This window comes from Rhinolophus ferrumequinum, chromosome 11, assembly GCF_004115265.2.
Source record: "Rhinolophus ferrumequinum isolate MPI-CBG mRhiFer1 chromosome 11, mRhiFer1_v1.p, whole genome shotgun sequence".
In the NCBI taxonomy this organism is placed as follows: domain Eukaryota; kingdom Metazoa; phylum Chordata; class Mammalia; order Chiroptera; family Rhinolophidae; genus Rhinolophus; species Rhinolophus ferrumequinum.
In genome coordinates, this window is record NC_046294.1 from 83,310,667 (window position 1) to 83,324,745 (window position 14,079).

At 34.5% G+C, this 14,079-nt stretch overlaps 1 protein-coding gene across 1 annotated transcript in view; it reads right to left on the minus strand.

Annotated features, from left to right (window-relative positions):
* Positions 1 to 14,079, minus strand: part of ZW10 (zw10 kinetochore protein) — a 41,369-nt gene that overhangs the window by 20,251 nt on the left and 7,039 nt on the right. The window contains exons 3-9 of the mRNA XM_033121536.1: positions 13,416 to 13,517; positions 13,144 to 13,221; positions 12,588 to 12,747; positions 10,913 to 11,065; positions 10,313 to 10,504; positions 2,238 to 2,401; positions 1,480 to 1,662 (exon numbers count right to left, since the gene is read on the minus strand). Coding sequence (XP_032977427.1) covers positions 1,480 to 1,662; positions 2,238 to 2,401; positions 10,313 to 10,504; positions 10,913 to 11,065; positions 12,588 to 12,747; positions 13,144 to 13,221; positions 13,416 to 13,517 — 1,032 coding nt within the window. The remainder of the gene's footprint in view (positions 1 to 1,479; positions 1,663 to 2,237; positions 2,402 to 10,312; positions 10,505 to 10,912; positions 11,066 to 12,587; positions 12,748 to 13,143; positions 13,222 to 13,415; positions 13,518 to 14,079) is intronic.

The window sequence follows — 14,079 nt, forward strand, 5'->3', positions numbered from 1 at the left end:
GGTTAGAGCATGAGCTCTGAACAACAGGGTTGCTGGTTCTATTCCCACATGGGCCAGTGAGCTGCGCCCTCCACAACTAGATTGAAGACAACGAGCTATCGCTGAACTGCCGGTGGGACAGCCGGATGGCTCAGTTGGTTAGAGCGCAAGCTCTCAACAAGGTGGCCAGTTCAATTCCCTCATGGGATGGTGGGCTAAACCCCTGCAACTGAAGATTTGAAAACGGCGATTGGAAAACGGCGATTGGACTTGGAGTTGAGCTGCACCCTCCACAACTAGATGGAAGGACAACGACTTGGAGCTGATGGGCCCTGGAGAAACACACTGTTCCCCAATAAAAATAAATAAATAAATAAATGCATAAATACATAAAGAAGAGCAGCTCTGCTCTGCACATACTGGACCTCTACAGAAAATTCCAAATAGAAAAAGTTGAGTCTGATAAAAATGTCATCAGATTTGTCTTCCTAATCTGTAAAATGGTGTAATAGTGTCTATAGGGCTGCTGTGAAGCTTAAATAAGAATACAAATGTCAGGGATGTGGCCATCAAAATTATGGCTAAAATTAGAATGCAGAAGAGTGACACAATTAAGTGATATTTATGGCAGGGGGAAATAGCCTACAGGAAAGTTCCTGGTACTAAGCAGATTTCAGCTCCCTTAACAATCCAAAATTACCTCAAATGTGCTAATATCTGTGCTCTCAAACGGCTAAATATTTTGTTGAAATGGACATGGTAACAGGGTAGCCCCAAGGAAACTGAAGCATGGCAGAAGAAGGGATAGAGGTAAAAAAAGCCTAGTACCTGCAGTGACAGAAGAAAAATGGCTGAGGAATTTTCTATTAAGGGGTTACCTTAATCTATGTGTTGCTTTAATCTAAGTATTACCTTACATTTACCAAATATTATTTTATATATGTAAAGAACGAAAAGAAAAAAAAATAGAATTATCTAAGATAAAAACAGTAAATTACCCTCAATGCAAATTAATTAGTCCACTGACTTCGCTGATAACTTGTTTATACCCTAAATAGATCACATCTTTTTGTTTGTTTTACTATGTTAATTTCAAAACTATTAGCCAAAAGATAAAGTCAACATTTTCACAATTGGATACAATCTCTGGACATAAATGAAGCCTAATTATACCTGTCACAAAACTGTATACTAAAAACTCAAGTAATAAAGTTGAGAAAAATGGACAGGTTGATATTTCAACAATAGTAATCCGTTATATTGCATAGACTTTTTCAATTTATACAGTGCTTTCATGTGCATTATCTTATGTGGACCACACAATACCCTACGAAAGAGGTAGATATTAGGACCACTTTAAGGTGAGAAAACTAAGATTTAGACGATTAATAATTCCCCTCAGTGAATTCGGCAACGGTCATGCTCTCTTCCACTCCACCATATTCATCTCAGAAATGAGCTGGTTCCCAAATACAATGTAATATACTATAACTGCAATACCTTCACAGTGTTGTGAATTTCAGAGGTCATTAGGTTTCTGGCTGCCACAATCACATCCTGACACTTCTTGTTAGCAAAATGAGAATTGATGTTACGGGCATATTTTAGCAAATCAGTAGTATCTCCTTTTAAAAACCTCATCTCCTTTAAGGCATTTTCAAATTCTTCAGTGGATTGTATAATCTGAGAAAAACAAAAAGAAAAGAATTATATACATATTATTACATTTCAATATTAAAATTTCAAATCCAGTGTATAGAAAATAACAAGGACCAGCTGGTCATTAAGTTTTACAACAAACCATCAATTATTAGGTATAAAGATAATATACATTTTTCTAGCCTTAAATTCATTAGGAAGAGTATCTTAAACAGAAATTTCTGACTCTACTGAGTAAAAGTGCAAAGACCTTTAAAATAAATATACTTATTTTTTTAGTGTTCAAGGAAACACTAAAAAGAAACAAAAAAGTGTCACATAATAACTACTATAGCTAATATAAGTATACATAAAAGAACAACTGCTTTTCAAAAGTATCTTAATAAAGAAAGTATATTTAATAAGAAAAGATACTTCCCAATCAAATAGTAGGAAGCCGGAAGAAAAAGGAAGTTATACGGAATTTGCTTCTATTCCTTATTAATAATTTTCTTAAAGATGTCACTGAAGAACAAAAGATCTTTCTAAAAAAAAAAAAAAAGAGACACCAATAGGAACCCACAGTCTCTTTAAACCTTCTGTGGTATCTCTGCTCTTACCTCTTCATACTGCTGTAATTTGCTGCTATTTGTTGGGATAGAATAAACCAAACAGTTTTTAATGAGGCACTCAGACAATTCCTCCCAGATCATGTCACCAAGCATCTCAGCCAATACGATCTTAGATGTTTTTTCATTTTCTAGATCAGTATCAAGCGGCAAATCTGAATTCAAAAGAAAAAGTTTTAAACAAGAAAGCATTCACAGTATGGATTATTCTCAAGTTCCCTAGGTTTCTAGAATTCTTTAATTTTAAGATAATGGGGAAGAAAACAGCACAGATAATTCTACAGCTAGCTCAACGGATTGCGTGGAACAAAGCATGACATACAATTATTATTTTATTTTCACTGCTCAAATGAATCATTTGCACTATATTACAGCCTGTACAGTGTAACAATAAGGTATTAAGCCATCTACATTATAATCATCTACTACTAATCTACTGATCTGATTATATGACAAGCACTCAAATGTTCTGTATACCAAGTTGAAACTGTTCAGAATAAAATCCCAGGTTCTCTAATAATGAATAAACACACTTTTTTCATCTCTGCTTGGGCATTGAGTGTTTATCCTAAGTAAAATATCAATAAACACCCTACATTATAGCATATCTAGTCTAGCAAACAGAATACTCAATACCTCTTCTATGGTATACCCAATGGTAGTTTTTTCCAACACATTTTGAAGGAATTATATTTAGAATATACTACTATTAATGAATTAATTGTTAAGAATCAGTGACCAATGTAGAGGGAAGAGTAACCATAAAAGGAACCATTTATTTTTAACCTAGTTCTGATTCACCAAGAAGACCTTAGAGGATAAGAACCTTCAAAGAAAGTGAATATATTATCTCAGAGCCTTGACATACTTTACAATATATAAAGTATAGCCCAACACTGTTCAGGATGATAGCCACAAGCCACAATTTGCTACCGAGCACTTGAAATGTGGCTAGTATGACGGCGCAAGTAAATTTTTTAAATTTTTAATTAAATTCAGCCTAAGTTTAAAAATGGAAGCAAGGGTGTGTGGTTATAAAGGGTAGCTCAGGGAGCTTTGCAGTGATAGAATAGTTCTGTATCTTGATTGTGGTGGTAGTTACATAAATTTACACATGATGAAATTGCACAGAATATACACACACACAACTGAGAGCAGGTAAAACTGGTCAAATCTGAGTAAGTTCTGCAAATTGTATCAAAGTCAATTACCTACCGTGTTTCCCCGAAAATAATACCTAGCTGGACCATCAGCTCTAATGCGTTTTTGGAGCAAAAATTAATATAAGACGTGGTGTTATATTATATTATTATATTATACCGGGTCTTTCATTAAAATAAGACCGGTCTTATATTAATTTTTGCTCCAAAAGATGCATTAGAGCTGATGGTCCGGCTGGGTCTTATTTTCAGGGAAACACAGTAGTTGTAGTATAGTTACACAAGATGTTAACATTGAGGAAAATTGGGTTCATCCTTCAGGGTACATGGGACACTTTTGAATAAAAATTTTAAACTGAAAAAAAAAAAAAGAGAGAGAGAAAGTACTGAAGTACTGTAAAATACTTTTCTATTAAACACAGCCTTGTTGTTTCGATATAGAACTATTTCACTTTAAGCACTGAGTCACATAAGCTCTTATGCTGTACTGTAGTCCTCCTGTTAGGCACATACATCACTTCTAATATTTCCAATCTAGTTAGTATAAGCGGATTCATTCCATTAGAATGATGTTTTGTTCTGTGCACCAGTGCAACACTGTAATGTGTTTATCTGAATATTTAATGCACACAGCACAAGTTTTACGGATACCTATATAAATTGTAAAAGGTAGTTAAATTGAAATACTTATTATTTTAATGATATAATTATTTTTCTGGTTGAGGAAAACAACTATTGCCAGACTTCTAAATTTAAAATTAAGGTACACTATTGATGCAGAATCATAAGATGCAGAAGCTAGCAGAACTGCTGCAACAGTAAAGGAAAGAAAAGACAGACTGGAAGAAAATACATAACAAATTTCACAATAAAAGGCAGCTGCAATTTGCTAAAACAGCAAAACAAAAAACCTGGTTGCTTGCTATGCAAAAGCTTTTTAGAATAATAAACAATATTAAGAGACATTTTCAGCAAACTTGTTGGGAATTTATTAAGTTTTTATTTATTAAGTGTCCTCTTAAAAAAGAAAGGACAAAATTAGTCACCTGAAATCACACTTAAATGTATAACTAAAAATGTGATGTTAACAGGATCTGAGCTTATAACTTCGGCCAGCTAAAAACCACCTGGATTCTTGTACACCCACACACACACACAAACATTTTTAGATAGAGAGATGGCAAAAGAAATTATTATTTCAGTTATGAAAACTTTGTTATAAAATTATGAGAAAAATACATTTTTAAAAATGTGAAAGACCTTCACTATAGAAGACTAAATCTTTCTAACAATAAATATCAAAGATCAATTGATTCAATTTTAGAAAAATTGCACATACTTTCTTTTAGCTGTACATTCTTTAAGTATATTTTGTCTAAAAGGATTTCCAAATTTACAAAGAAATATTGTCAGTTCACTGCCCAAAACATCAAACTTGTAACATATTTTGTAATCTTAAAATTCCATGATTATATGACAAAGAATAATTTCAGCTGGATATATAAGTCATTTCTATCATAACAGCATTCAAAAGATACGTTAGGTAAAAAAAATACAGATTTATAGGAATTTTAAAACAAGAGACTGATGATCCCCTTATTGGTTATCTCCACTGCGTAATACATATTAAGTTTTCTCTTGAAACAAATACTATGAAGTGTCATGAATATAGGTGTTAAAATCATTCAGTATATATACATGTAAACACTATAAATTATCACTGATTTATTGAGCTGTTGAATAAAATAGCAGGCGATAAATATGATGATCTTATGTTCTTTGCCAAGGCTCATTAGTTGAGTCTGGAAGAGTTTTACAAAAATTTACTGTACCGTTATCTTCAAGATTTTCTTGCAACAAAAGTAATGCTCACCAAATATTCAATAATCAGAGATGATAAGTGGTAATGCACTTTGTTTTCTCCTGAGATCACACTGCATATGAACAAGCTAAATGTGAAGTTCCAAGGAAAGTTCATTTGTGACCTCGCTAGACAGATGCAAGAATTTATGTTGAAACTAAATCTTTTCAAAATACAAATCAATGTTCATGTAGGTACTAATAAATTTTTGGTACTCAATACAGCTATTGGAAAACTTTTCAGTGTGTGTTTGAAACAACTTGGGTATGGAACCTACTTTTTCAACAGTAAATTTTATGACAGTCTAAATACAGATCAAGTATTTCCAGGGAAAATTTGCATCTGAATTGAGATATACTGTAAGTATAAAATATTCACCAAATTTGGAAGCGTCTGTATAATAAAGGAATGTAAAATATCTCATTAATAATTTTTATATTGATTACATATATTGAAATGAAATTTTGTATATGTTGGGCTAAATATATTATTAAATATAAGTTCAAGTTTCATTTAACTTTTTTAAATGTGGCCACTAGAAAAGTTCAAATTACATTATGTAGCTCGCATTTTATTTCTTTTAGACAATACTGATGTAGACAATAAACTGAAATGCAGGCACCATCTTAGTCAAATGCTATAGCAAAGTGGTACAGTGTCTTGCTCTATAAAGATTTGTTGAATGGATATATGCATACATATCAGAGAAGAAAAAGATAAGTATAATACATTGGTGTGATCACACCATAAAAAGCTTTTTGTATCCTTTTTTTCCTTTAAGATCATATCATAAACATTTCAAACTATCAAAAGTTTTTTACTAGTAAAGGGCACTAAATTTTGTCATATTTCCCACATCTAATGATGTAACAATATGCTGACATAAGGAACTGTCTGATTGCTTTCTTATGCTGAACCATCTTTGCACTCCTAGAATAAACCCTTGGTCACAATATGTCCTTTTTAAAGGTACTATTGGATTTTTTTTTTTATGTTTGCATTTATAAGTCAAAGGTAAAATCCTACTATAGTTTTCTCTGTGAGTAGGCTATATTATATTTTGGTATTAAGTTTATGCTGGTCTTTAAAAAATTAATTAGGGTACCTTTCATCTTTTTCTACCTACCAAAGAGCTTGATCAACAAAGAATTATCTGTAATTTGAAGAACATATAGAATTTAGCCATTGGTGCCCGATGGTCGCCTTTTTAGTGCCAAATCTTTCAAATTTCTTCTACAATTATATGTTCAGAGTTTCTGCTTCTTGGTAAATTTTAGTAACTTATACTTTCCAGAAAAGCATTCATGGCAACAGTAAAGCATGCTTGTTGTGACAAGACCAACACCATTAAGGTTTATAGAGAAAAAAATCCAAATTTGCCCTCTCCATACCCACAAGCTAATCTTTCTTTCCTTGCCAATTTTAAGTTTGGTTGGTATTCCTCCCTTAGATTCATACGTACAGAGGGTGCCAAAAAAATGTATACACATTTTAAGAAAAGAAAAACTGCATTAATAAATACCAATAACAAAAGATGAATATAAGTCATGTTTGACTTCATCAGTTACAAGAAGTGCTCAAAGTGGTTACCATCAGCATCCAGACACTTCTGATTACAGTGAACTACTACTTCAACAATGTTGACCAAAGTGTTAACATCTCTTAAAATGTGTATACATTTTTTTGGCACCCCCGGTATATACCAGGTCTGATAATTAAGTTTGTGAAGTCGTTGCAACAATGTTGCTAACCTTTTTTGATATCAGAGGGATTATTCATTATGAATTTGCACCAACTGGACAAATAGTTAACCAAGTTTACTATTTGGAAGTGCTGAAAAGGCTGCGTGAAAAAGTTAGACAACCTGAACTTTTTGCCAACAACTCACGGCTCTTGCAACACGACAATGCACCAGCTCACACGGCACTGTCTATGAGGGACTTTTTAGCCAGTAAACAAATAACTCTATTGGAACACCCTCCCCACTCACCTAATCTGGCCCCGAGTGACTTCTTTCTTTACACCAAGATAAAGGAAGTATTGAAAGGAAGACATTTTGATGACATTCAGGACTTCAAAGGTAACATGACGACAGCTCTGATGGCCAATCCAGAAAGAGTTCCAAAATTGCTTTGGAGGGTGGACTAGGCGCTGGCGTCAGTGCATAGCTTCCCAAGGGGAGTACTTTGAAGGTGACCATAGTGGTATTCATCAGTGAGGTATGTAGAACTTTTTCTAGGATGAGTTTGTGAACCTTAATTGTCCGACCTCGTATGAATTTGCCAAACACACACACAAGCACGCTTACGCACACATACATCATGTGGACTGAATTGTGTCCCTCTCCCAATTAATATGTTGAAACCAGGAAACTTCTAGGATTCTACTTTCCAGTATTTCAGCATTATAAGTAACATTGTGATGAACATCCTTACACATAAATGGTTTTATATATTTAAAACCATTTATTAAAGAAATAATTTTTCTTTAGAACAGAATCCTAGAAGTTGAAATTCTGGTTTAAAGGATAAATTTTAAGGGTTTTTACACATTTTGTCAAATTCTTTGTAAAATAATTTTCATTCTCTTCTTTTAAAAGCTCCTTTGTTGTTGGCATAAAATGCTTAATAGTAAAGAAAACTTGGGATAAAAAAATATATATATTAAACATAAAAGGAAGGGCAAAAGCCTTTATACACTTTCAGAATAACTAAAAGCCAAAGAAAGTAGAGGATTCCAAAAAGAACTGAAGAGTCAACATATGATTTTCAGGTTCTATTTAGATCAAGAAGATAAAGCAAGGGAATGTTGACTGATGGATATCAAAGAGAACACAGAATTCCTAAACTCCTTCTTTGCTATCCTCTTCTTTGCCAAAAACAATGATCTCTGAGCCAAAAGGGGACGAATAAATGGTAAAAAAGAAACGAAAGCCTAAATACATAAAGAGATTAGAAGAGGACCTAGCAACACTAAGTTGTCTTCTGCCCTAAACATTCTAGGTACTAAGAAAACTGACAAATAAAATAATGGGTTGAGTACTAATTAATTTAATGAACCGTGTCAAATTGGAAAGTATTTTCTACTGGAATTCTCCAAGACACCCCCCGGCTCCCGCCTTCCTGGCCCTATCCCAGGAAACAGTATCATCACTGACTTAAAGTATAAGAAAACATGGTTATCAATTTAGGCACTCAAATGAAGTAGAAAGAAGAGTAAACACACTGTAAAACTGTACTGAGTAAAATTTAACAAGGATTAATGTTAATTCCAAAGAAACAATCAAGTACAGTGTAAGACGGTAAAGCAGCGGTTTGCACTGAATAAGACAAGATTTCCGTTTACATTAAGCTCAGTGAATTCACTGTGTCATAATGGTCTTGGCTATACTTATGCGAAGTATGGAACTGAGAATGCGGGCCTGAACGCTCCACACTGTTCTGACTTGGTTTAGAGTAGACCTAGAATACTTGTTTTGTTTTAAACACTATACTTTAACAAGAGGAGTACAGAAGAAATGGAATATATTCACAGAACATCAATGAAGGGGAACTTAAAACTATGTCACTCAAAAAAAAAAACCTAATGATGTTTATACTGGTGGCAAGATGTAGGGGAAATAATAACAGCTACTGCAAAGAATTTGAAAGTCTATCAAGTGTATTAGGCAATAGATTTGTCCTATATAGCTCCACATAGTAGAAATAGCATCAATAAAGCAGATATTATAGGATAATATGTTTTAAACAAATTTTTTAAGCAACTACCCTAAAGATATAATTTGCAAAATGGGGATTTTGGTAATCATATTTAATATAGAAAGGAAATCTGATTTTTAAAAAACAAACAAAAACTTCATAGTGCTCAGTTGCCCAGAGGTAAGATGAAATGCCTCAAGAGGAAGTAAGTTCCCTCTCACTAATGGTGCTTAGGTTGGTTATAAGACCAACTGATGGGAGAGTTATAGAGATTCAAGCACAGAGATATTTGCATTGAATCACCTCTCTGGTTCCTTCCAATCCTTGGATATTTTGTTTATAAGTCTGTTTATATCTAATAAAAACAAAAGTGTATTATCTCCCTAAGAGAAGAAACAAGAAAACTACTGTGAATTTTTGCAATTTATCCAGGTCTTAAGATTTTTTCTTCTCTGCTACTGTCAAAACTAGAAAGAATTCCTTGCATATTTGTTCCCTAAATAAACTATACGACTGCCAGGAAGGCATATAAACAATAGCACAAATTTTTTTATTTTCTTCACAGCAAGAATGCTTGATCTGACTATTCAATACGGTAACTGAGAAAGGCAAAACAGAAGGTAAGTTAAACAGACTAAAAAAAACAGTATTAGAACACCAGAAGAAAGGGAGGGGGCGGATGGTAGATGAGAGTGAAGGGGATCAAATATATGGTGATGGAAAGAGAACTGACTCTGGGCGATGAACACGCAATGTGAGATACAGATGATGTAATACAGAATTGTACACCTTAAATCTATGCAACTTTGCTAACAATTGTCACCCCAATAAACTTGAATAATAAAAAAAAACAAAACACCAGAAGAAACTTTATTTTTAATACTATGACAACCAAAAAATAATTCAAGCAACACAGAAACTGGCTATTTCAAATGTGAATATATGAAGACCTAACCAATCGTTTGAGTTGGCATGTAATTAATTTCCTATGTTAAATCTAGTTTGTTTCTGTCAGGTTAAGGGATTTTCCCACCGAAATACGTAAAACAGCTCTCGATTCATTTCTGCTTCTCCTATAATTAAAGCCAGAGTCGCAAAATGTGATGTTACTAGAAGTCAAGTGAGCCCAGAGCATCCTAGAATTCAACTGAATATTACAAATACAGAATCTGAGGTACCAATGATAACCCTACTTGCCAAAGTAGAACAAGAAGAAGGTAATTACTTTGTTCCCATGCATAATCTACTCACCTCCGATCTCCATTCACTCAGATTGTGGACATTAATACTTTCAAAAACCATAATGACTTTTCCAAAATATAAAAGCACTGCCTTGGAGGTACATACCTAGAAGTTGTTTCTGGAGCACTTCCAGTACCAATCTGATTTTTACAAAAACTTCAGATGGCGATGGATGTTCTAAGTCAGTCATCACAGATTCAAACCGAATGATAATGACGTTAGACTGGTTGTCTATCACAGCAGAAAGGGAGGGGCAAGATACCAGAGGCATAAGGATATACTTCAGCAGCAGCTGACCTGAAAAATTATATGAGCACGCATCAAAAATCACTAGAAGAAACTTTTCAATAAAAGCAAGTCAAAAAAATATCTTTGAGTCTAACAACAAAAACACATATATCAGGACATTACACACCACACATTATGCACTGCAGGTTTTCCCACTGAAGTTTCCAGGTTCTCTACAGATTTTTATTTAAATTATTCAAAATCAGATAAAATAAATTGCAGCAGTTAGTTTAAAGAAGAAAAAAGAAAGAAAACAGAGGAAAGAAAATATCTAAGCCCTCAGTAAGAAGGCTAATATTTATGACAATTCCATTTGAAGAATGAGGTCAACTCCAACGATCCATCATCGATATTCCTTTAAATTTAACATGGACCTTCTGAGATTTCATGTAAATGAAACAAAGTAGTGTGTCTTACCAAATGATTTAAGCTTGGTATGTAGCTCCCCAAGAACAGAAAATGCCAAGAGGATAGAACTGGTTGGTGGCACAGGGGTCTTCTCTTCGTTTTGAGATTGTTCAGTGTATAAATGAAGTTCTGTTAGTAGGCAAGATTCCAAGTTGCTAGTATCTAAGAAAAAGGGAAAAAATATCAGCTATCACAGCAATATAAGATGTTTCCACTTATATTCCTCAGAACAGTTCTCTACTGATATTCCCGAACATGTTGTTTTATTACAATACAGTTCTAATGCAATCCAATATTAATTATGATACACATATCCTTAACATCACTTTAAAACAGGGGTTTTAGTATGTTCAAATAATGAAACTAAGTGCAAAAGCAAGACAATGCACATACAATAAATGCTTATTAAACATGTATTGAACGACTGAATGAAGGCAAGGAATGAAAAGTGAGATCATAGCTTCACTTAAGACCTCCTCTTCTTTGTTCTTTCTTACCAAGCAAAGAGAATAGCCTGCCAAACAAGTTTAGCAGGAAGGGTATGTTATAACAAAGAACACACCTGCCATCTTAATTTTATAGTCTACTTTGTAAGAGAATGTAAAATTTACTAGATTACAGTGTTTCCCCAAAAATAAGACCGGGTCTTACATTAAGTTTTGCTCCAAAAGACGCATTAGGGCTTACGTTAAGGGATGTCATCCTGAAAAATCATGCTAGGGCTTATTTTCTGGTTAGGTCTCATTTTCAGGGAAAACGGTATTTCCTTTGAAATACAGAGAGAGAGAGAGAGAGAGAGAGAGAGAGAGAGAGAGAGAGAGAGAGAGAGAGAGAGAGAGAGAGAGAATGTGCGCGCGCGCGCATGTGTCTGTGTGTGTGTGTGTACACACATATATATTTGGAAGCCAAAGTGGATATAGGAGAGGGAACAAGGAGAGGGAACTGTGAAGTGTCTGAAAAAGACTAAATTTCAAGATTCAATGTGGAAAATATACCAGGTTTAATGGCAGATCCTTTAAAAATACCCTCAGAGGTTTCACTTTGTGTAAACAAGACATTGAGGAGGGCTCACACCCAGAGGTGGGCAGAGGGACTGAAAGCCAAGTAGTACAAATAAATGCCAGGGCCAGAGTTATACTACATTTTAATCTCGCAAAGTGCCCCCATCTGATGATTTTGTCACCATTTTTCCCCAAGGACTGAAAAAAATTGAGCCAAACCCAACTCACTGATCCCCTGCCTTCTTTCCTCAGAAAGAGAGAGAATGGTTGAACAGCTTCTTTAAGCTTTCTAGTCAAGAAAAACTTCAGGATTAAGGCTGTTGGGAACAGGTATATCCTACAAAGCAGTGGAAATTTTGTGTGGCAGAAGGGGGTATGACACCTCCTCTGCCATACCCTCATCATGTAGACCCCACCCACCCAATCTTCACTCTTCTTTGCTCCTTCCTAGTGAAAGGGACAGAAATAGAGATATAAGGGAAGTAAAGTAAGGACACTTTAGAGACCCAGATGAGTTGGTCCTAACAAGTACTTTGCTTAATATGAGAAGTTAATAAAGACTTGAGAGATTAATAAATGAAACCTTCTCATCTACCAATACGTATAAAGTATTTAGAATGTATTCAGAGGCCAAACTGGTTCAGGCAGATTAAGCAAAGCAGTCCACCTGAGGTCAGCAGCACCTTTTGATGGTGGGAACTTCCATACAATCAGCTTCTGCCACTCTTCTCCAAGGTGATACAGGATGTTCTGTTTCTGTATTGTGAGCTCCATGCTGAGAGATTTCAACATTTTTAAATCAAAGCATTTTCTGGACTTCAATAACTTCAAGCATTTCTGTGCCTGGTAGTGAAATGGAATCACTGTTAAACATTTCATCTGGACTCAGATCAATCAGAATATACGAAGGGTAACAAAAGAATTTATACACATTTTAAGAAAGGAAAACTGTATTAAAATTGTAATACTCAATATATACCGATAACAAAAGATGAATACAAGTCACGTGTGACTTCAGCAATTACAAGAGGTGCTCAAAGTCGTTACCATCAGCATCCAGAAACTTCTGACGGTGAATTACTGCTTGAGCAACGTTGACCAAAGTGTCCACTTGTACACATTTTTGTGTGTGTGTGGCACCCCCGGTATTTGTATAATGATAAGAACACATGGAACACAAAATTTACTAAAAACAAGAATAGTACTGATTGCTCATGCTTTGGAGAGAATGTTTAATACCTCTTCTAGATGCTGAGCAGCAGTGACATACTTCTTCTCTGCTAATGCACAATTATATTCTTCAATAGCTGCTGAAAACTGAAATGATAAGTATAGTCATTAGGTATTTTATTTTATACATCCTATTATTTCAAGTCTGTCTGCTGGTTGTTTTTAAAATATGAAAAAATACTATATAGTCAGGGGATACACATTTAATAATGAGATCAACTGAAAAAAAATTGTAACTTCCTCACTACCAAAACACTCAAGTTTGATTTGAATTTACTGACCTCTTGTAGCTGTTTAAGCAAACTTAGGACTACTGAGTCTCTTTCCAACTGTTGCTTCAAGTCTGTAAATTCAGCAGTTGATACATGAAGATCCTGGCGGACCTAATTCATACATCGAAGACAAGTACACTTTTAAGCTATATAATATCTAAGAAACAAAACATTAAAAATAGGTATTTAAAAACTTTACAGCTAATCAATAAGCTTTCTTAGGTGAATATAACTCATGTTGAAATTTCAATGCTGGTTAAGACTGGGATAAAAACCACAGAACACAGTAGCCCGAATAGGCCTTCAGTGGTCCACTTAGTCTTAACCCTTATCGTACGCAGGGATGCCCACTCCCATCAACCTAACACCCGCCTGTCGCCATCTACTCTTAGTTAAGCAGTTATCTTTCCTAAGAGAGTTCATCCACCTGGATTACTAGGTGGGTTTCCTCATCACTAATTCATTCTACAAATAGTATAGCTCTAACTATTAGAAACATTTTCTTGAGTCAGACTCCACCTCCCATTCTGTCCCACCTTTTCAGGGACTTTGCATTATCAATTATTTCTTCTCCTCTGTGCCTTTTACCCCTCCCTATTTCATTCTTCATTCATGAACTATACACTGATTGAACACCTACTAAAGCATGGCTCCTCCCAACAGATTTAAATAT